General features: G+C 36.6%; 1 protein-coding gene across 1 annotated transcript; it reads right to left on the bottom strand.

Moving 5' to 3' along the window:
• Positions 1-6,415: 6,415 nt before the first annotated feature.
• On the bottom strand, positions 6,416-20,817 carry LOC149819027 (glycerol-3-phosphate dehydrogenase SDP6, mitochondrial-like). The gene is made up of 6 exons (XM_089984991.1): positions 20,460-20,817; positions 19,054-19,527; positions 15,184-15,515; positions 10,395-10,555; positions 8,234-8,492; positions 6,416-6,890 (listed from the first exon to the last, which is right to left on the bottom strand). Exons 1-6 carry the CDS (start codon positions 20,815-20,817, stop codon positions 6,585-6,587), a joined length of 1,890 nt encoding a protein of 629 aa, XP_089841117.1. The 3' UTR covers positions 6,416-6,584.
• Positions 20,818-24,457: the final 3,640 nt, after the last annotated feature.

The following is a 24,457-nucleotide window of genomic DNA, read 5'->3' as shown; positions in this document are numbered from 1 at the left end:
TTCAATGATTATAAAAGGAGAAGCCCGTAACAGTCGATGAGCAAATCGTCCACTGCTAACAGACCAATATCCCGCTGATCACGCGTGGATTAGTGGCAAATATTTTTTTTAAAGTGAAAGAGGGAATTAGCACCACTAATTCCAGGTTTTTTGCTCAGACATTTAGTGGCGGTCGTGACTGCTGCTAAATGTTGCGGATTAGCGCTGGATGCGTGTCCAGCATTTAAGCCGTCCTCTCTTATGGCTTTTTCTTATAAAAGATTGATATGCCATCTAAAACACAGCAGATTATATTTGGTGCACTTGTGCCAAGAAAGCCATGGTAGTTGTTTGATCAACTTGACCCTATAGATGCGTTTGCTATTGTTATTTTATTAGGAATCAAGCAATTTAAAATTTAAGTTGCATTGTGGACATTTGATTTTTCAAACTTAAGTTTTGCTTACATGAGGAAGACACGATTCAAAACATGCATATAGAACATATTCATAATTAACGCTTGATTTGAAAATGAAAAAAATAATAAAACAATATTGAAAGTAGGGTATTATTTATGCATAATTGTTTCTCTTCTTGATGATTCATATGTCCATTAAATGATTAAATTTTCTTATGATCAATGTTTTGTCTTTTTGAAAAATATGTTGATTTTAAGATTATGGTTTGATTTCATAAAAATTTATCCTTGAGGAATACTCTTCTTATCTTTCTTAACGATTATCTAATGTTTCTAAAAAAAAAGTTGTTACTACTTTGTTTGAAAAATTCTACTTAAGTGTTATTCTTGTTTTTAAAATATTTTGGTTTTAAAACTTTATAACTATTGTGTTAGGATATTTTTCTTGTTTAGTTGGATTTTTTTTTGGTTTGTTCTCTCTACGTGTTCTTAAAGATGCAATGGATTGCTAAAAGATATATTTGATGCATCATGTTATGAAGATGGAGATAGCCGATGGAGGCATTTGGAGATGATCATCAATAAAGACATTTGAAGTCTTGTATTTGCAGAATTCTCTATGTGATAAAGATGGAGAGTTTCCTTAAAGCCACTTGAAGACTTGAGTTCTTTTCATTGAATCTTTATTGCATTTTCAAACTTTTGATATATCACACCATAAGTTTGAGGGAGAGTGTTAATATATATATATATATATCCTCTAGGGGCATTTTCTTCTTTTCACTAGTCATGTAATAGGTTGTACACATTAGGGGCACAATAGTCTTGTTTATTTTTTATACAAACTAGATATTTAGTTTGTAGTTGAGGGCATAGTGGTCAAAGCCACATAGAGTCGTTGGGATCTCTCCAACGACTTTATTTCTAGGCGTTGGGAGTGTTCAAAGGGCTCTATGGCTCCTTTGTGTGTATAAATAGGGGTGTTCCTGCAATATCTTGTAATATTTTCTATACTTTTAAGCTTAAAAAATAATTTTTAAGTAAATATTATATTTAATATATCAAAATTGCTTAAAATCATTAAATATGGCTGACGTCAATGGAGGTCTAGACCTGGTCCAGGGCCCATTGAAGATATTTAAATATGATATGTAAAGCTTATGAAATTTATTTATTTTAACCTTTAAATTTGAGCAAAATTTAGGTTAAGATTAAGTTAAATTCAGGAGTAAAATGGATCTAGGACCGTAGTTAGATCTGTTATAAAATGTGGATCTAGTAGGAGATATGTTTTATCGAATTCGAATATGGGTTGGTTCAGAAAATGCATTTTTCAAATTTGACTGGCCTCTATTTTTTGGGTCTTTTTTATTTTGGATCAAAGTTGACCCGCTCCATTTATATTTGGATTGACATCAATATGGATATGAACCTAATCCAAGATCCATATTGACTAGTGTTTTGTATAAGCTAAGATCCAAATGGATATGAATTTATATCATGGGTCCAACCCAGACCCATAATTCATCTATAACTTATTTAAAACACAAGAATGAATTTAAACTTTAAGATATATATATATTAAAGAGGACATGGTAGGGTAGAGTTCCACCTTGGGTAGAACTCTACCCCAAGCAATATCTATCTAGAAGGGGGCGTCCCTCCCCTTAATGTGCAACAATATCTATCTAGAAGGGGGCATCACCCTCTTAATGTACAAACTTCCTCCACAAGATAAGAAACAAAAATAATAATAAAAATAAAATAAACTAACATGACAAAAGAAGGTAGAGGTAGAGTTTTACTTTGGGTAGAACTCTACCCATGTCTATCTAAAAGGGGGTGTCATGCCCCTTAGGAGAGTGAGTCTCTCATTATAAAAAGAGAGGGATTAAACTCCTCTCTAAAATCGTGAGCTGAAAAAAAATAGAGAGAGGAAAAAAACAGAGAAAGAGAAAAGAAGAGAGAGAGATAGAGAAGGCGCAATTGTACCTTATGTCACCACCATGACTTTTTCCTCGTCTTCTAACTCCTCTTTCATGAATCTTCAAGTCAAGCAGTACAATTTTATCACAATAACCCATCAATTCATAATTGTGAAGGGTAAAAATGTCCTAACAAGTTTGGGTATTTGCGATTTTGGACATTGGTAGAATAGCAAAAATTGTAAGTTTTTTAGGAAAATGTGTCAAATTGATCGTACAATACGATCATTTTCCGTTTTGATGGGTGTCATTCATTTTTAAGATGAACGACATCCAAGGCTACTATAATGGTGAAAAGTGATCCTCTCTTTGTGAAAAGTGTTGTGATTGTAATTTATAATCTTTAAGATTACTTGATTATTATTTATTTGTTCGATTTAACTAAATTCACATGTGGTGAGAAAACATGAAACGAAAGATGCGAAACACATCTAAATGGGTTATTTTTTGGCACCTTCTGATATGTGTTGGTAGAATCACTAGGATATGAGAACTAAAATATGAGAACTAGAAACATGGGCATTTCCAACACTTTTTTTTCAAATCCAACCATGTGGATATGCTTGGCATGGTGAATTTGCTAGGAAGTATTTTCAATGAAAAATATAATTTTTGAATGTTTGAATATTTATGAAGACTATAAGCCATTGATTTTAAAGCCTTAAAAAAATCTCGTTTATGCATCAAAATCAGACAATTCAAGACCAAACATGCAGATCACATCTGTACGGTTAGATTCAAGAGAAAATAACATAAAATCCATGAAAATTGTGGTTCACACATTAGTTCTCATATAGTTAATGCACTAGAAACGGGTGTCTATTCATTTTTAATTAAAATAACTTTTTTAAACTTTTAAAACTTTTAGCCATTGATTTTCGAACTTTATATAAAGGAGTGATTCAAGAGTCGATCTTTATGAAATGAAGCACATAGCTGACATTTATATAGTAAAAAAAAATAAAATAAAATAAAAACTGAAAAACACATTTTTGCATATTTGTATCACATATTTTTAATTAAAAAATAACTTTTAAAACTTTAAAAACTTTTGGCCATTGATTTTCAAACTCTATATGAGCCTACTTTGTGATAGGAAGGAGTGATTCATGAGTCATTTTTTATGAATTCAAGCACATAGATGTCATTTTTATTGTAAAAAATAAAATAAACTGAAAAATACATTTTGCATATTTGTATCACTTTTTTTTTAAAGGCAAGCTGGGGTTAGGTGGACCTCTACCAGAACAACAGCCACCCCATGTGACAGAGAGAATCGATCCTGGGCCTTCAGCTTGACACAGGACCCCGCTTACCACATGGGATATCTCCTCGGTGTATCACATATTTCGTTTTGAAGGGTTGAAGTTTACTTTTTTTAATATTTATAGTCAGCTGATTATTTTATTCTCTTTTTTAATTTCATGTGAATAAAGCGTATACACCAAGATTTTAGATAGCAAAGCTCACAAACAGCAAAACAATTTAATTGAAAAAATGTCGCTTGCGTATCTTGGTATTTTAGACTCTTTTTGTGAAACCATAATAGCAACATTATTTCCTAAGAAGAACACGGATCCACCATTTGAAAAAAACAAATCATTCATATCACTAAATCCATGACTTGTTTGTATTTCCCTTCTTTTCCAATAATGCCACCTTTCATTTAAATGATACGGATCAAATTAGATAGCTGGATGGTTAGGTCACACTATTATAACTCAGTGATTTGATTTGAATTCACATAGAGGTTATCTCCCACCTTATGTGTTGAAAAATAAACAAATAAATAAAAATAAATCATGTTATTAAATCCAAATCAACTTGTTTTGCCCCAGTCTAGGGTTGTCAAAGGATCGGGTTTGTATTAGGTTAGGCTTAACCCATGTAATATGTGGGTATGTTTTGTAGGAGCTGTCATTGCACGTCTCATTGTGGTGGGACGTTGCAGGTTCAAAACCCAGTGATACGTTGAATAATCACTGGTGGAGGTCTGCCTAACCCCAGCTTGCCTTTCAAAAAAAAAAAATGTGGCCCACAAGCAGGGGCGTAGCTAGGATTCATGTGAGGAGGGGGGGGGGCAAACATGGGTGTAGCAAAAAAAAATTTATTTGTGCGATAGTCGGGGGTTCGGAGGCAGAGCCCCCGATTTTTTTTTTTTTGAGATAAAATAAAAAATGGCTACAATTATTAATAAAAATCTATTTCATATGGACAAATCAAACTATTTGCTGCAGTCAGAGCTGGGCTAGGACTGGGCTGGGCTACAAAAATGGATAAAAATCTATTTCATATGGAACCAGGGCTGGGATAGGACTGGGCTTTTTTAAAAAAAAACTTAACTGTTTCGGGAGGCAGGACTGGGCTACAGCCCAGTCCTGCCCCCCCCCCTAGCTACGCCTTTGCCCACAAGGGCTCCGTTCATCTGGTTAGGGGCGACTTATGAATGTCACCAAGTTGACGGAATGTCACCAAGTTGAAACCCAGGGATGGTGTCCCTTGCCGCAAGGTAGAAGCTGGGTGTACTCTCCGGTGGGCAGGGGGGGACATTAAGGGTTTTACCAACCCGAGGCCAGCCAAGGTGCGGTCAGTGATGGGGGGTTTTCCCTTGGATTATCCAGAAAAAACATGTGGGTCGAGTTGGGCATTATAATTTTTGTCAGATATCCACCCACACTACTCTTGACTGACTATTTTACACGTACTATTTGATGAAAATAAACTCCTTAAATTATATGGGCTGGATTTTAGATTTTAGATTTTAATTTCTTGACCCTACAAAACTCTAACCTGAACCCAAGTTATTTGGGCAGTGGGAAAATACTGATGGATCAGATACCCGAACTGTCGACAGTCCCACCCCAACCTGTCCTGATCTAACTGGGCAAGTGAATGGGTTTGTGTCTATTTGGAGAAGACTGCAAAACAGGTAAAATTTTCAGGTGGCTGTTTTGGAATGGAGCCTTTACTAGGTCGTATGGTAATCGACCAAATCTAACAGAAAAATAAAAAGAATATTGGTACTGCCGCATAGGGCTGTCAACAGGTTGGACTTGATCCGCAACCAGACAGAACTAATTTGCATCCGATGTTGAGATGCTCGTACCGAGTCCAAACATGGGTTGGATAGAACCTGACCTAAGAAGGACTAGACAGATTCGAATAGCAAAAACTATACCCGATATAATTTCAAGAAGAAAGTCTCTCTCTCTCTCTCTCTCTCTCTCTCTCTCTCTCTCTCTCTCTCTCTCTCTCTCTCATCCGGCATAGTCACAAATATAGGCATATTTTTCAAAATCACAATTTTATCGCAAGATTTTTAAAGGCCGATATGATGCCGAAAAAATGTGATATTTTCAAATCAGGTTTTTATCACGATAAAATAGTTTTTTGGTTTTTTATATTATTTATATTTTTTTCATATCTTCATAGTATATTTTATATAACTTTATAAATTTCATTTGTCCAAACATTTTCCTGAGATTTTTTTCTGAGAAAAACCAAAATTTCATATGTGCAAACATTTTCCTGAGATTTTTTTTTCTGAGAAAAACCAAAATTTTTAAAATATCATGAGATTTTCGTCGCGCAGATCTTCTAGAGAACGAGATTTCTGACTATGATATCTGGCAAAGATTGTCCTATAATAGTTGGCATATCATAGAAAAGTAATAAAACATGATAAAAATCATATCAGCCACACGTTTACATCGGACAGAGACATGAGGACATGGGGACTAGTGATCATGGAAAAGAATATTAAGAAAGGCCTTTAGAGAGAGCACATATAAGAACAGAACACAACCAAAACATCTTTGCTTCTAATTTGAATGAGATACATCCTTATTAAACATGAATATCAAAAGATGATGAAAAACATATCTGGAAGTGATTCCACCATAGAGTTCTCAAGACAAGAACACAAGCTTTTCCCATATAGAACCATAATAAACTGGTTTTTGCATAAAAAATTTTGTTTTTGTATCCTACTTCAATTGACCCACCAAAGTTTGATGAGTTGAAAAAAGACAAGGTAACAAAAACATTCTCCATTATTTACTTCAGAAATGGACTATGCAGGTGAGGTGAATAATCACTTTTTTCTTTTGTGATACAGTAAATTACGGGAGAAGGTACATTGTAACATTTAAAATTTAAATTGGTTTACTTGTTTATGTAACAGGCACTGGTGGAGAACAAGATTAGTAACCTGTATGCTTTCCATCACGTAACTGTGCATTTTTAGAGGACTTAAAGGTTTCTAAGAAGGCCCTGGCATTCTGCAACTCTTCCCTCTGCCGTGCCTTATCCCACTTGTGCTCGTCAGCCAGTATCTCAATTACCCGCGGCAAAACTCGGCCAGCAGCATCAGTGTCAAGAAACGCAAGGCGGCTTCTTCTAGCAATAAAGTCAATGGCAGATTCACAGTACTCATTCCGAGCACAGTACGCCACCTCGGCCTCTAGGAAAGGGTATCCAAGAGCAAGCCGCTTGCCCAGATTTTCATTCTACAAGATTGATCAAAAGAGTTGGTTAGCACTGTGTTGGATAGCTTTCAAGAGAAAGCTTCTCATTTTCAGCGTTCACAAACTTCCCCAAATTTTTCACAATTGAATGAATGGATGCATGATCTTCCCATCATATGACATTTGAGACTAACATAATGCTTTTATTTCCCTCTGATTCTGATAAAAGGCAACTAATCATGTGCACAGAAATCACAAAGAATAACTTTAAAGCATGGTGACAAGTACAAACCGTCACACTCAACACATGCACACATGCTAACAATCTTGTCAGGTGTGCTATTTAACATAAAAGCACAATTTAAATGATAAAAATAGCCTTTGGCCATATCGCCATGAAGATAAAAATAACTAATTAGAAACTATAAATGATGAGAATGTTAATGTAAACATATATATATATATACATGTATTTTTGTACATACATATCCTAGGGGCTATGTCACATGGGTGAGGGTGCGGGTGTGGGTGCGACACGGGTGCGGCACAATTTCAAAAATTTTGGACACGGGGACTCGGCTATATATATACATATAAGACTCGATCAAAGTTGTGCCCATTAGGGGACAGGTGATGAGTTGTGAAGCCTGATTCAGGGTTTTTTTCCTTACAAGAGGGGGTTTTTTTCCTTAAATTCTGTAGCCCAGAATTTTTTTTTTAAAAAAAAAAAATTTAAAAATGGATCAAAATGACCCTGGGTGCGTTGACCGCACCCAGGGTCAGGTTGACCGAGTCCGAGCCGCACCCGTGTCGGTGTGTGTCAATGCAGGTGCGTCGACCTTGGAGCCGAGTCCGTGTGACATAGCCTAGGGGTATTTTGGTATCTTTACATGTACAAAATTCATATGTATTTTTATCTTTTTCTCTTTAATTTTTATTGTTGTAAATATTCTCAGTCTCAAGGGGCTTATTGAGAATATCCCCAAAAGAGTCCAAAAGATGCGTTGAGACTCTACCCAACAGCTATATTTTTCAGCCGTTGGGTAGGTCCCAACGGCTCCTTTGAGCCTCTCATTTGTGTATAAATATGGGGTTAAAGTTTAAACCCCAACCATTGTAAGCTTTCTTCAAGGGATTGTTCATGTGTTGACCCCATAAGAGGTCATATTCTTGAGTGTTCGCTTGCCCATAAGTGATACACCAAAGCATATACTTCAGCTCATGAAAGAGAAGCCATCAACTTTAATCAGGAACATGACTAGAGGCCATCAACTTTATTCAAGAGCATCACACAAATGACATTGTGGACATCTTTCACAAGTCAGTATGAGTATTTATTGCAATTTTTTTAAAAATTAACTGAATACACACAGAGGCAAACCAACCTGTGCTATATTTGCTACCCTTTCTGCCATTGTGCCATACGCATGTGACAAATGCTTAGCCACAGCACTGTCCATCACCCCTGGAACAATTTTTCCAGAGGATACCTTCTTCATGCGCGTGTATTGTTGGGCAAGCATGGTAAATGATGCAGGATCATAGTCATCTCCACCAAGAATGCGAAGATTATGGGTAACACATGAATTTGATGGATTCAATTTCCCAGCTTTTATAGCTAAATTAACTGCATCCTCTGCCATGCTGAAAGTGAACACAACAGGGTGTCAGGGATAAAATACACTAAACCAAGGGAAAATCTTCCAAAGACATTCAAAGAACCAAGGAAGGGGAAAACACATCCACATAAGGCATTGAATTCTTGGCAGTGAATTGAAGAATATATGTCAAAGAATAGTATCATAAAATAATATTCTAACTATTAAAAATTACAGATCAAAACCTCAAAGAAACCAAAAACAGTGCATGAAGTGCAGTATCAAAATAGACTAGCTCGCTCTGACATACTAAAAAATATAATGCATGACACTATTGTGTATTATTAAAACTTTGCAAATTTCATTGGCTTTTAAGGTTGGCACAGTGGTGGGGTCCATGTAGCTTTCTGGAACCTAGAAACACTCTGCATAGTATTTTCAATGTTGTCATTTACATTGACAAGCAGATATACTTGAAAGATTGCAGGAAGAATTCATTCTGCCATGCACCGAATAGCAGCAGTTATCAGATATGGATCAAACTTATTAAAAATTATTTAAGAACTTTGGTAGTGATGGTGCTGTTGTAAAAGTGACGAAACTCGCATCAATGGTGCAACTAAAATGAAAAGGTACTTGAAGCAAGCAAAACTGAAGAGGAAATTGAGGTTTTACCTCTTAATAAGACTGTGCAGCTCAGTACCAAAGGGAAAGGGAACATGGAGTGTCATTTACTCTTGAAAAGAAAAAAATCACAGGTATTTTTCCTATCCTCTGTTAATATTGCATACTAGCGTAGTTGCTTCCATTGCCCTTTATGGCTATCAGAAAAGCAGATTGAAGACCCAACGTGTTAACAGAAGATGGTGTTTTTAACTCCAATCTACTGAAAAGATAGTGATGCAGCTATCAATTGACGCTCATGAGAACCAGCTTGCATTACAGATGGAGATACTTTCAAAAAAATGCCAAAGCCTTAAGAAAAGTTCCTCAGTAAAAGAACAGGTTTGCAAAGAAGGAAGATTCAAGGACAAGAACGCTTCCTTCATCTAACAGCTATAAAACATAACACAAGGTAATCAGGTGGTTAATTTCCTTAAGGCTGTTAAGCAGTGGCTAGAAAGAAAGGGTGATTCCCTGCCAAAGGAAAATTACTTGAAGGCAAGGCTGGTGACCCATCTTGCCAGAGCTGATGACTTAATGAGGAAAAGTGAAGAGCTGGAATAAAATCATTAGGGCCTATGTCAGGATAGTTTCGCCATCAATGTCAGAGCTCCAGTCAGTAAGTGCCCTGGTTTTAGGAATCTCACTTTGGTTGCAGCATGTTCAAGATTGAGTAAACCAGTTATCAGTTCCTTGGACATTCAAAAGAGTTGCTTGGCTTGGATAATGTTGCTTGGAATTGCATGCCTCTAAGTCACAATTGTTGCCTTTACTCAAATTTGAAGATAATAATATCATGTAAAAAAACAAGAAAAAAATTTAATATTGAGAACCCATTTAATATACAAAAAGCAAAAAAATAATTCTGAAGAAACAGAAGCAGAATCTGTATTTTAAATAGTATTGTTCAATAGAAACTCATAGAAATGACATAAATTCCATTAATCATATAAAAAAATCACCAACGTATCAACCTATACAGAATAGACCTATTTACAACCAACAAACACTTTAGTTGATCATAAATTTAAAATAACTTGTGAATTTCTTCTTAGCACATTTTGAATCCTTACATATTAAAGTCTCTATGTTTTTTACTTTTAATGAACGTGTTTATAATTGTTGGTAGTCCTTAGCAATAATCAAATAAGTGATATAGTGAGAGAGAGAGAAGTGAATGAAAAGTAACTGCAATGTTGTAGTACTCTGATGAGAAACAGAGCATAAAAGAAAGATTGATAAAAGCACGTGGGGCAATTGCCTTGGCACATTAAAAAAATCATACCTTCGGTATGTTGTCCACTTTCCTCCAGTAATGGTGACCAAACCAGGATAATCTTCACGCACAACATGATCCCTAGAAATGCTCTCAGTGTTTTGGGCTGATGGATCAATGGCCAATGGTCGAATACCACTCCAAGCAGAAAGAATATCTATTCTCCGTACCTAAATTTTTTGAGTTTTCCCACAGAAAATTGTTTTCATGCTTCAAAAAGAACTCAAAATACAAGTGATAAATTGTCCTAAAATGACTAGTACAGCATAACTAAGTTTCAAGTATGATACTTTAGAATCATCTGTATCAAGTATGCACTTCAAAGAAAATCACCATACAAATAATCACTCGCATGAGGTTTGTCTTTCCAAGAGACCTACATCCTAGCCAATGGAGAAGTTTCCCAAGAAAACATGCTGGTGATGAACGGAGATCTAGCAGCATAGGGTATATCATGACCATAAACATTTAGATAATGATAGATGAACTTTTTAGAAAATGGCACAGAATACTTTCTAAGTTTCATTTAATGCAATGTAAAGTGTTCTCTCTTTGAATTTTTCCTTTACCAATGGGGGCTCCGCTTGTTTGGTAGGAGCTGTTAGTGCAAGTCAACGTTGTGTTGGGACATTGCAAGTTCAAAACCCAATGGTACCTTGTACAACTGGTGGGGGTCTGCCTAACCCCAGCTTGCCTATCAAAAAAATGTGCAGTGTTGTGTGTTTGTCGAAAATAACTGAAAATATGAAAACCAGCAATATCTAAACATACCAAAACAACTGGGGGAAACAAGAAGCCAAAAGAAGAAAAATAATAAGAGCGTTAAGCTGAAATACAACAACAACTACGCCTTCATCCCAAAACAATTGGGGTCAACGATATGAACCAAAAAAGAAAATCATTTTGGGTCATCCACATGAATCCTTCTCCTCCAATCATTTCTATCCAATGCCATGTCCTCGGTGAGGTTCAAAGCATTCATATCCTTTCCTATCACCTCCATCCATGTCTTTTTAGGCCTACCCCGACCTTTTTTAACTAATATATTTTCCCATTTCTCCATCCTTCTAACTGGAGCATCATTAGGCCTTCGCCGAATATGTCCAAACCACCGTAAACGATTCTCTCTCATCTTATTTTCAATGGGTGCAACACCTACCTTCTTACATATATCCTCGTTCTGAATCTTATCTTTTATTGTATTTCCACACATCCATCTCAGCATACGCATCTCATCTACACTCATTTTTTGAATATGATGTCTCTTGGCAGCCCAACATTTCGTACCATATAGTAAAGCGGGCCTAATAGTCGTCCTATAAAACTTTCCCTTCAACCGCAATGGCATTCTACGATCGCACAACACTCCAGTTGCACTTTTCCATTTCATCAACCCAACCTTTATCCTATGATTTACATCTCCATCAATTTCTCCATACTTTTGAATGATAGATCCCAAATATTTGAAACAATCATCCACCGATATTTCTTGCTCACCAAGCTTCACTACACTCCCATCACTACTTCATTGCTTACTAAACCGACATTCCATGTATTCTGTCTTACTCTTACTCAACTTAAAACCTCTTGCTTCCAATGTCTGTCTCCATAATTCTAACTTAGCATTAACCCCAGCTCTAGACTCATCAATCAAAACAATATCATCAGCAAACAACATACACCACGTCACATTTTCTTGAATTGATCTCATAAGCTCATCCATCACTATAGCAAATAGGAAAGGGCTTAAAGCAGATCCTTGATGTAACCCAACCGTTATAGGAAAATTGGTTGTCACCCCTCCACAAGTGCGGACATTGGTTACTACTCCTTCATACATATCCTTAATTATACTAATGTACTTGAGAGAAACACCTTTCTTCATGATTGTCCACCAGAGAACGTCCCTAGGTACTCTATCGTATGCCTTCTCCAAATCAATAAAAACCATATGCAAATCTTTGTTCCTCTCTCTATTTCTCTCAATAAGTTGTCTAAGAAGATATATAGCTTCCACAGTTGATCTTCCAGGCATAAAACTAAATTGATTCTCTGATATCATGACAACCTTCCTCAACCTAGACTCAATCACCCTCTCCCAAAGTTTCATAGTATGACTCATGAGTTTTATACCACGATAGTTTGTGCAATCTTGTATATCACCCTTATTCTTATATAGAGGCACCAAAGTACTCTTCCTTCACTCATTAGGCATCTTATTTGTCCGCCAAATCTTGTTAAAAAGATTTGTCAACCATTCTAAACCTTTCTCTCCCAAGCATTTCCAAGCCTCGATAGGTATACCATCTGGGCCAACTGCCCTTCTTGACAAGTTGACGATAGGTATACCATTAAGCTGAAATGCAATTCAAAAAAGTTGACAAAAGTTGAAAAATAATGACATTAAGCTGAAATATGTACATAATTTTTATCACTATTATTTCTAAAATTTTCTTTATTCAGATGGAAGAACAGAAAACAGAATATCATAATGAGTAATAGCAGCACATATTCAACAACATAATATTTTAGAACTTACTCACTTTTAGCCATATCAATATTGAGATCAACCAACAGTAACAAGGTTATGGACATGAAATTTTAATCAACCTCATCAATCAACTGCCGCCTTTAGGTACCAAGTGTAGAAGCAAAAATAGTTCCAGACCAGGGTTACCGGAAGCGCCTAGCTAAAAGGGGAAGCGCGCTTCGGAAGCGCGGAACGTCGCGCTTCCGAAGCGTGGGGGGAAGCGTCCCCCTTTTTTGGGAAGCGCGCTTCCCTTTAATGGGGGACACACTTCCCTTTAATGGGAAGCGCGCTTCCCATCACGCTTCCCCCTCGCTTCCCCTGTTTTTTTCAATTTTTTGTACTTTTTATTTTTTATTTTTATTTTTTTCGCTTCCCCCTCGCTTCCGAGACGCTTCCTAAGTCGCTTCCGAAACACTTCCCGAATCGCTCCTAAGTGGTCCCACGCTTCCCCGCTTCCTAAAATTTTGAAAGTGCCTCGCTTCCCGCTCCCGCTTCCCGTATCGCTTCCCGCTCCCGCTTCCTCAACTGGCAACCATGTTCCAGACTAGGAGCATGGAGTGAGAGATAGCAAGAATTGTCTGGGGGGCACCATAAAAATATATCGATGTAATTTAAAATAAATGCATAAATAGGAATAATTAAGTTGGTTTTGACATTTACTAGTCCCAATTGAAACTTTCTCAAAAATATCAACTGACGTGAGAAAACCAATAAACATGAACAAGGTAAAATTGTTTACTGAAATACTCAATAAATGATTTCAGTTGACACATTTTAATGACCAATTGTTGTGTAAAACTGTGTATTGTTCACATCCATTTAGATTGTCTGCTTATGCATGTAGCTGTGTATGTGCATATGCAAGTGGAATAGAAGCCTGTATGTTTTTTTATGGCACATATGCATATCAGCTTACACAGCTAGCTGTGAACAACATTCTCACCACCATGGCGGATAAATCAGTTAAACCCTTTTTTGAGGCTTAAAGTGTGACATGCTTGTTAAAATGAGAGAGATGCCAGAAGTTATGTTCATCTAATTCCATACATGATATGCAGTTCCACATATAAATCAGGCAACATTCTTTCACAGATTGGGAGGTGAAGGTACAATCATTGTATTGCCACCCTAAATTCACAAATCTAGTTACCAAGCCCCATCATTGCAGACTTTTTGTTGCTTCATACATCTCCTATATCAATGCAATTGAAGATTTTCACATTAGCCAAAAAAACTGTGCACTAACTGTTTCTTGTCTAAACAAACCAAGAATTAGCTAAAGATAAAAGTCAAGGCTTCAACCAAGAAAAAAATGTCATGGTATGGAGTTTCACTAATAGATAAAATTCTTTAATGAAGCTGGTCATGCAAAACAAACAAAAGTGAAGCATACAGGCCATTCTTCTAAAAAAGTTCACTAAGAAAAAAATTCTTAGCATATGTGAACTTCAATCATTTTTTCATTAAGAAAAGCATCCATGATTCCATCTGATATATCAGCCCTTCTATGTCCACTAGAAACTATAGCTCAAAAGGAAGAAATCTCCGTAAACATGGCAGACATCTATCTGAAGTTATATGCCTTGCATGAATATCTATGCCATTATATTGAGTAATGATAGACATCCAACCACTTTTGCATAAGCCTGGCATTGAGGCAAGATCATAAATGTATTTCTCCACAACAACATAGTCCATCAGTGACTTTTTTCATCTGAAAAATTGTATATCCAACTTGAAGAAAACAAAAACTCCTTGTATGAAATAAAAACCAAATTATTGACAAATGGAACAAACTACTAAAAGTGTTATAAGAAATCTAGAAACAAAAGTTAATAAACAATGTCAGGAACAGCTTACTGCTTTTTCTTTAAAGTTTAAACTACAAAAGACATAAGTCAAAGTTTATCTCCTCCAAGTTTTATGTGGAATTCATAATGTCTTTCTACATGTTTACACCCTATTATTTTACTTATAACAGTAGGAAAATAATTAGTTGCATTTTCTTGAACAGAAACAGAAAAAGGAAAAGAAGAAAATGTGAAAAAAGAACAAGGGAAGAATCCTGTGCTCACACTATAGCAGTTGAAATGAAACTATGCATATAAAAATCCGTAACACAAAATTAGTTCAACTCATCCGAAAAAGATTACTGAATCACGTGGAAGTAAAAAAGAAGGGATTCGTTTTAAACAGAGAGACAGAAAGTTCATGATTTGAGAATTAAACATGAAAAGGTAATCACAGATTGGACTATATTATATGCACCTTTACATTAAGGTAATCACAGATAGCATCTAGAATAAACTGTATCTCATCTTCATGAGGTTCTGGAAGCATTGTTATTGTAGTACTGGAGTCGGTTGTTCCTGCAAGTGTTCGTCCCAACCATGGTAGCATAAACACCACACGACCATCTTTAGTTTTGGGAACAATAAGGCCCATTCCTTCAGGAGAATAATAATCAGGAAGAATTATATGCACTCCACTGCTAGGACATATCATTGGTGCAGCATCTTTATCAGCCATTTTCCGAACAGAATCACAAAATGGCCCAGCCGCATTTACAATGACTTTTGCATACACATCAAACTCTTTGCCTGAAGTACTGTCAGAAGGTAAGGACCATAACAAATGCAGGAAAGAGTTTTAGTTGCTAAAGTGATCACAAGGTTGATATGAAACACTCAATTCTAAAATGATGAACAAGGAAACATTGCATAAACTCAAAAATCAGAAAACAGCCAGGTAATGATCACGATAGGTCACGTTAACTACTAATAGAGTCCAGCCAAGACATTGCTTTGATCATACATATAATTTGGGATTAAATTATTAAATAAGGTGAGCAATAGGAAGACATGTTCAAATGAAGCTCTACTGGGACAGGTGTGGAATAATACTTTCCTACCATGACAAACATATGCACTTTGACATCAAAACATGCATCTGAAGAACTTTAGAAAAAAAAAAGGCAACAGAAGTTCCTTGGACAAAATGAGAGCTTCCACAATTTAGAGATACCCGAGATTCACCATATGAGGCAGTAATCTTGTTTGTCACCAGCAGTATGTTGATCCTTAGTTTTATTGACTAGGAAAAAAGAACTGGTCACAGCTTAAACAAAGACTTGCAGCATCAACAGTGATAGAACACCTTGAGGAAGTTACTTTACAAATGCATCCATCAGACATCAATTATGCAATCAAACAAATCATTCCAGAATAATAATTAATTACATTCAAGGCTGGCACTTAAGGAGTAAATAATGTGATTGAAAAGGCATAGCATGTCTGGTTCATAGTGTTACTGTATGGCGCCAAGAGGAGATTACACATCTCACTTTGGGTATCTCAAAGAACTCTTCTTGGGTTTCTAGAAGCAGTTATACTCCGCTCCAATACATGAGAATGACAAGTCTCCAAAAGAAATGCTATAATTTCTTGGTTATCCAGAGGAGGAGAAAGGGTGGTCTATTGATTTGATCTAGTCATTACGACATAAATAACTTTAATTCTTTTTCATTGAATGCTTTGACTTTGTTTTTGAGAGAGAAATACTCTTTCTTATGACTGATGTCATTTTTTGTTCTTTTATTGTAAAAAAATAACAATAGTATTAAACTCGGCCTATTTCATTTATGAAGAGCTTAATGAAGACCAAGAGGTCAACAATAAAATGCTCCAGACTTAGCCCAGAACCTGAGCTTCCTGATATGCAATACAGATCCAAGGCACACGTCCAGTTCATCACATTTTGTTTCATTCTCATACCTTCACTGCTATTGTTCATCCTCACATCAAACCAAATCATATCTAAAGGCAGTTACAATCAAAATGATGAATCATAAGAACTATAAGTATCTATGTCACACGGACTCGGCTCCAAGGTCGCCGCACCCGCGTCGACACGCACCGACACGGGTGCGGACACGGGTGCGGCTCGGACTCGGTCAACCCGACCCTGGGTGTGGTCAACGCACCCAGGGTCATTTTGGTTCATTTTTTGGAAAAAAAAAATTTTGAATTTTTTTTTTTTAATTTTCTGGGCTACAGCTGTAAGGAAAAAAACCCATCACAACTAAAAAACCTGTACACTTTCAAGTTTTAAGTACAGAATGGGCACAACTCAAGTTTTTGTGGTTTTTTCCTATATGAAGAAAGTGAATTATTACAGTGTATGAAGAAAGTGCCCAAAAGTGAATTATTCCTGTATGAAGAAAGTGTACAGAATGCCTTCACAACTCATCACCTGTCCCCTAATGGGCACAACTTTGACTGAGTCTTATATATATATATATATATATATATATATATATATATATATATATATATATATATATATATATATATATATATATATATATATATACATATATACATATATACATATATATATATATATTTTTTTTTTTAATATATATATAGCCGAGTCCCCGTGTCCAAAATTTTTGAAATTGCGCCGCACCCGTGTCGCACCCGCACCCACACCCGCACCCATGTGACATAGATAAGTATCAACTCTTGAAAGAATGGAAACATCGAACCTAGTTTCAACTTTAAGAAGAGAGAGTCATTGGAGGTAAAGGTGCATATAAAACAGGGACTTGGTAGGTCCATTGTCCCTAACAAGTTTGATCTTTTCATCAACACAATCTGCCTACAAAACATACTTAACCACTATGTATCTAATGATTTCTGCCCCTTCAAGACTACTCTTGCCACAAGGACAATGCCTTGGTAGAAAAGAGGCCCAATATAAAATCACTATTCCTGATCTTCCAACCATTCTCTTGAGCTTATCAGTCAACTCTAATAAGATTAACTGTTGACATTATAACACTTACCAGAATTAAGGTCATGGAAAATCCTATTTTCCCTCAGCTTAGTTCCCTTCTCTGATCTTCCCTCACTTTATCTACCCTCTTTATGGTCAATAAGGTTGAGGGCTCTTCTCACAAGAATTCTCACTCACTATGGACTCTCATCCCTGCCCAGAAAATCTCCCTCATCTCTAAATTATATATTAGCACTTGATCCTCATAATTGTTGACACCTTAAACTTTGTACAACAAAAAGCAAGAACATATTCTTCAATCTGCAACTGAATTAAGATATCAAGCTACATCAAAAACCGACTCAAAAATTCTACAACTTAGATGGTTGTTTCATGATAGGGGCAAGAATTTGACCAACCCACTCCATTTTATGAAGGCACTCAATTTGTTCATATAACTAAAAGAAAAAATTAGAGTTTCATAAAAGAATAACACAGTTTGAAACCAACTATCACTATTCTACACAAGCACTTAGAAAGATCAATATATTTGCAACAGAATCATATGGTCAAATCATAGAGTTCTTACAAAATCTTGTTTGACATCTCAGTTCAAATTATTACAATCCAAACTCTCCAGCATTTGAATGTAGGCTTACGGGAACTGAAGTATTATTCATATAATGTTGTTATTTTTTCTATGCATATTCAAAGTATCTCTTATAATGCAATGTTATTGCAATAACTTTCCAAACAATTTTAAAGGTATTCTATCATGATGATTAGCATTTATGAATATACAACAGTGTCAAAAAATTAGAATATTTTTCCTAGTACAATATTTTCCTAATTCCAATATCAAATTAGTTGTTACACAGGAACTTGTAACCTCCCAATAATAATAACAATAATGTTTGATGGTAAATTGATTTTTTTAGGGAATGTTCAAACAGAATATATGCTGAACAGAAATTAGGGAAAAAAAAGAATCAAGGACACTCGTCCATATTAAAATTCAAGGGAAGTAAAATACAATAATATTCTCCAATTTGCAGTTGTGTAGGCCAACTATCATAGTGTCAAAAATAAAATCCTAGTCCACTATTTTACTAATTGCAACAAGACATTAGTTGTCAAACAGGAAATTGTTACCTCCTAATAATAATATTGTTGAAAGGCCGAACCACGATTATTAGAAAAAGGAAACAAGGGCACTGGCCAATAAATGCAAAGTAAAATACAATGATCTAATTAATTTGAAGTTGTGTAGGTCAACTTGAACCAATGGAGCAAAAGAGTTGGCTTCGCAATTAGAATGACATGCGCCATTTGATGTTATTTCATGAAAAAATGTCATTGCACCTGTTAGATTGTCTCGAATGCAAGCACCAGTTACCCGCTCAGAAACCTCATCTTTATGAAATGAAATTGCCTCTGCATGGTTAAGTACTGCCGCACCAGCCAAAGCAGCAGTACAAGCTAATCCAACATTCAGTCTCGAGTCATTCATCTGTCCATCATAATACACAACTGTTCCTTTCAAGTTTCCACTGTTACCCTTCCTTGCAAGAGTAGGAAACAGCTCCATTGACTCATTGACTGAATAGTATCGAGATAGATGCAGCATGCGGGGGCCAGCAACCAAATCATATAATTTTAACCCCAACCAATAGTACACGACATCAAACCAACTAAAACATGGAGTCATGCACGGCAAAGCTTGGCACAGGTGCCGAGCGTTCTCGATAACTTGCTTACGCTCTTCAAGGGAATGGAAAACAAGCCTAAGTTGTCCATAATCAAGATTGAATACAGCTTTCTCCAAATAACGTACACCTGAACAAACCACAAAAAAAAGAAAAACTTTGCATTATTAAACAAATATAAAGAGTTCTCAGTGACAACGACAACAAAAAAATTGCCAAGTCATAATTGCACAAAATTTTGTCATTCGCTTATTCGTGAGGGCTAGACATCAAGTAACGTATCTCACATAGCATCAAGATACCTCACCAAATAGTTCTTTCCACGATACGACATAAAACTAGAAAATTCATCTATTGAATTGAGCAAAATAATTGTTTCGAAGTGATAAGTTTAGTTTCATTCACCACACTACAATTACCATATACATATGTGCACAAAGAAAAATAATAAAATTAAATATAATGCCCTTCTGTATTTATAGGAGTGTATATACGTGCCAAACAAGTTTAGCCCATTCCCCCAACTACTAAACAGCAAGTTCCCGTGACCACTAAACAGTAACTTCCCTAGTGGGTGTGAATTTTCTTGTCAACTTGCCATAAGGTAAAAGAAGCTATTTGCTGCCAATATGTAGCAAAAACAAGAGATATGATTACTTATATCAGAATGCAGGATTTCGAGTTTCTAATAATGGAGAAAGAGATTGTCGCTGATACCATCTTGTTCTTTTTATTCTCTTTTTAATCTTCCAGACAAGAATAAGCACAGCACGTACAACACTCAAAGTAGCAAAAATTCTGAAATTCAATCAACACCGACCCAGTAAGATGTAAGAATCAATACCCGTGCGTCCAATAAACCAAACGGAGAGAATCGGCATCGACGCACCAAAATACACAAGCAAAACATGCTATAATTCAAAACGAGAAGGGGGAAAAGGGAAATCACGTCGCCAAGAATCATCGAGATGAGATGAACATGCAATTTCCAATTTCCCTCGAAAAAAACACACACACAAAACGGAGCATGATCAACTAGCAAAGCAGCAAAGCACACCGGACCTCCATGGATCAACTTGGTGGACCTGGATGAGGTCCCCGATGAGAAATCCTCCCTCTCGACGAGGCCGACGCGAAGGCCCCTGGAGGCGGCGTCTAGGGCGACACCGCACCCGGTGGCGCCGCCGCCGACGACGAGAATGTCGAGCGGATTGATCCTGCTGCTGCCCATAAGCGAGGCCTCCTGGACCTCCCTGCTGGGGACTATCCCGTCGTCGGCTTGAATCCGCTTCATGACGCTCTCCAGCGCGCTCGCCCTCTCCCCTCGATCGCTCTTCTCGTCGCGCTGCAGCGCCACCGTCCCCGCTGCCGCCGCTGCGATCATCGCAGCCACGGGCTTCAGCCTCGAAGCAGCAGTCATGACTTTTTTTCCCCTCTTACTCGAAGACGACCCCAATTGTCACGTTCACAACCGTTTCTTTGCGCTTGGGAAACAGACAAGCAAAGAAACCAACCAGCCAGGCGAGCGGGAAAGCATGCGTGAATAGTACTGGAAAGGGCGTCGAGTTGACTATTATATACGTGGAAAGGAAAAGGGTTCCCTGCTTGTGCGTAACGCTTAGTTAGTCAGCCATCCTCATCTTATTTAATCCTTTCTATCCCCTTCCATTTAAACGTGTCAGCTCATGATAAGATTTCATACTTAAAACACTTCAAAAGTGATTAACCTATATAAACAATCACATGAAAAATAAGTTGATACAAAACTCATACTCATTTGTGTGATTTTTCATGTCTCATAAGATTTTGAAAGTAAAACTCATTTAAATGATATTTTTACTTTTCAAAAAATACAACAAAACCTAGTCTTATTATATTGGTCAGCAAAAACATTTTTTAAGTTTATCGATACAATGTTTGGTTTGCAAGAAGCGGTTTTTTTTTTTTTCGAAAGAGAAAGCTATGGTTAACCCGATCCCTACCAGTTATACGACAATATGCTACAAAGTTAAAAAGTTTTTTTTTATTAAAATTGAGACAAAAAACTAAGGGTTAAAACACGTTGGTTTCCCACAAAACAAGAAAGTGACAGAGGCCCGTTCAAAAAAGAATGTGGCAGAGGCCCAATATGAGTTCGAATTCACACTGCCCCCACTGATTGTCTTCAATCAGCATATATTCTTTTATTAACAAACTCCAACTTGATTTCCTCCAATACGACGTGTGTAGCGCAGAGAGAGAGAGAGAGAGAGAGAGAGAGAGAGAGAGAGAGAGAGAGAGGACAACATTAAAGGGCCTTCCTTGGATCGTTTATTTAGACAATATGGTATTTGTCCTACTCGATGATGTGCCTCAAGTTGCTTGATACTATAATTCAACAATAGAGCACACAATGAGGAAATTTTTTTGCAGTTTTAGTGGGGAATACGCTTACTACTCACCTAATCAGTTGGCAGTCAGTCAGTGTGTCGCCCATAATAAGAAGGTGGGCTGGGCATTTGGAAGATGGAAGAAATGAATAGTGCTTTTGCAGGAAAAAAGGAAAATAATTGGTCAGAGATATATGATGAATAGCAAATATCTGCATTTTAATTTTATTTGGACTAAAGGGCATGTTCCCAAAGCTGGGATAACTGCTAGGATGGTAGCACAAGATAGGCTGTTAACGGGCTACAATGTATGGTACATAGGAAGGTGTGGGAAATGATTAGCTCTCTCTTTGGGACTTGTGTAACGCCCCAAAATCTTAACCCAAATTTTTGAAGAATTTTTTTTTTAAATACAGCGGAAACCAGTCATACCATAGAGCTAAGCATTTCAAAACATTAGAGGTGGAGCAAGACCAAAACATTCTTTTCATTTCAATATCAATGAAAATTAAGATCAGAGTTCTCACACTATCCTTGAAACAGTAAATCCAAAATTCTGATCGAAGCCTTATCCCGCAGCCGCTTCTAACTCCAATTCTTTACCTGAAAATTTATAAAAATTAGACTACAACTGTCTAAGTAGGAAATTTGTAACTTTTAATGTGATACATCATGAATCTAGTATGTGATATGGGTGTTAAGTATGATATTCAGTATATACCAAAAATAAACAAAAGTCTATACTACGACAGTCAACAATTTATCAGAAGCTAACTGGCAGGTAACATCAATAGCAATATTTATATATCTCACATCCACAATTACGAATCCACACAATTATTCAGAGGAAGACAATTATGACAATTCATAATTCAGGTAAGCATTCATATCATAAGGTACATCCATTATGCATAAAGAAACATTAAATCATACCATGATGCACAATTTTACGCCCACAAGTGCCACTTCCTTGGTACCATAAACAAACTCACAGTTGTGACCAATACACCACCCCTAGGTAAAGTGACGGACTCTCCCTAAAACCGTGGTCAGGAGAAGGAACCTCAATATTGGGTTCATGGGACAAAATAAAGCACACAGAGTTTTTGTATCCTCACAGTCTCCTCAAGACCGGATCTCTAAGATCTTCATTCTCTAGATGAAAGACCCCAGAATATATGTTACACTGTTCTTTATTATATTTTTATTTAAATTCAATTCTTTAAGTTTGCAACACCATATGCAAAAGTAAATTGAAAAAAGCTTGCATCCACCGCTGCGAGAACTCTTACGGGGCTCCAGCCTGCAAAGACCACATGAACAGTGTAGTAGTGTGTCATACCATCTTATATGGTGTAAGTGATGCAGTCAAATCATAAGTGAAAGGAAAACAAACTCACGGCCCTCCAGGCCGATGATGGTCCATTTAGGCCACCGATGCATCACATAATAAAACCAAGAAGTGTTTACTCATTACACTATGCCAATGGTGCTAAAAGCATGTGCACTCATGCAAACATAACCCAACCATAAGCATGTCATTTCTCAATCATATGCATCCTCACTATGTGTATTACATATATCATATATGTGTATTAACCAATGCATATTTCTTTTGAGTGTGTGAGTGTACACGTGCAATTTCGCATATCCATCAAGCGTACATGCTCAAGAAGAAACATCAATAACTAAGTCATACTCACATTCAAGATTACACAACTAGTATCATGAAATGCAAAAACAATATTTATAAAATTTATAGGCAGAAGTGTAAGCTTTGACATATGCTAAGTCGGGTTTACCAATCCTGGACCCCATCCTCCTAGGTGAACAATCATTTTGGTCCAGCCGACTACAAATCCACCCATCATACCGAAACTACACGGTCAATGTCATCGATGACTCCCCAATAGTTGGGGATCAGAGATATAAAGATGATCCCAACGACAATACTGTTGGGGATAACACCACTACTTATAACCCTCAAGCTACAGGATATTAGATTGAGGTGCAACATTCTGTCAATGTGAACGTGAAAAGTAAAGTGAAGAAATTCCAACTTCTATCAATAGATTGCCTACAGAAAAACACTAATGAACCCATTAATGAACAACCTGAAATATCAGTGAGGATGACCAGTATTTCTGTAAATGGGTAACTTAGAACACATTAATAAAAACAGTCAAACTCTCAATAAGATTTTGCAAACAAACAAAAATTCAGTGAGCTAATGATAACAAATGTGCCCAGTTTACATGTTATACCGAATATGAATGGGACTGAAAAAAAAAATATAGAGTTCACTCGTGTGTGCAGTTTACTGTTACACCCTTATTGCCTTATTATTCTAGAACCACTGGTAAATCAACAATTCTTATGTAAATCTGGTGGTAACCCAAATTAGGTTTTCAGAATCTCATACTGCATCTCTTTCGTACCTTACACTATCATGTGTACAGGCTGCACACAAGAATATGCTTGTGCACCTAATACGTCGGCCTTCACAGTTGACATATCATAGTATGAAACTTCAAAAAAATTGAAAGAGATTTCTGAGTCTTGATAACCTAGTCCAATCATGATCATCATATGGCCCCTTTTTTTTCAACGTACATGCAAGGATATCCCATTTAAGAATACGATATCTGAATGGAGACAGTGAATATAAAAATCCAAATTTCTGGAATCATA

This window comes from Nuphar pumila, chromosome 13 (assembly GCF_984573655.1).
Source record: "Nuphar pumila chromosome 13, dmNupPumi1.hap1.1, whole genome shotgun sequence".
Taxonomy (NCBI): domain Eukaryota; kingdom Viridiplantae; phylum Streptophyta; class Magnoliopsida; order Nymphaeales; family Nymphaeaceae; genus Nuphar; species Nuphar pumila.
The sequence above is the reverse complement of the archived record's forward strand: the minus strand, read 5'-3'. Positions and strand labels throughout refer to the sequence as shown.

Excerpts from the sequence above, each read along its gene's own strand:
- LOC149819027 (XM_089984991.1), bottom strand. The coding sequence starts at position 20,817 with ATGACTGCTGCTTCGAGGCTGAAGCCCGTGGCTGCGATGATCGCAGCG. Across the intron at positions 10,556-15,183 it reads GTGATTACCTTAATGTAAAG|GTACGGAGAATAGATATTCT; the intron begins GTGCATATAATA and ends CAAAAAATTTAG. Across the intron at positions 8,493-10,394 it reads AAGTGGACAACATACCGAAG|CATGGCAGAGGATGCAGTTA; the intron begins GTATGATTTTTT and ends GTTCACTTTCAG.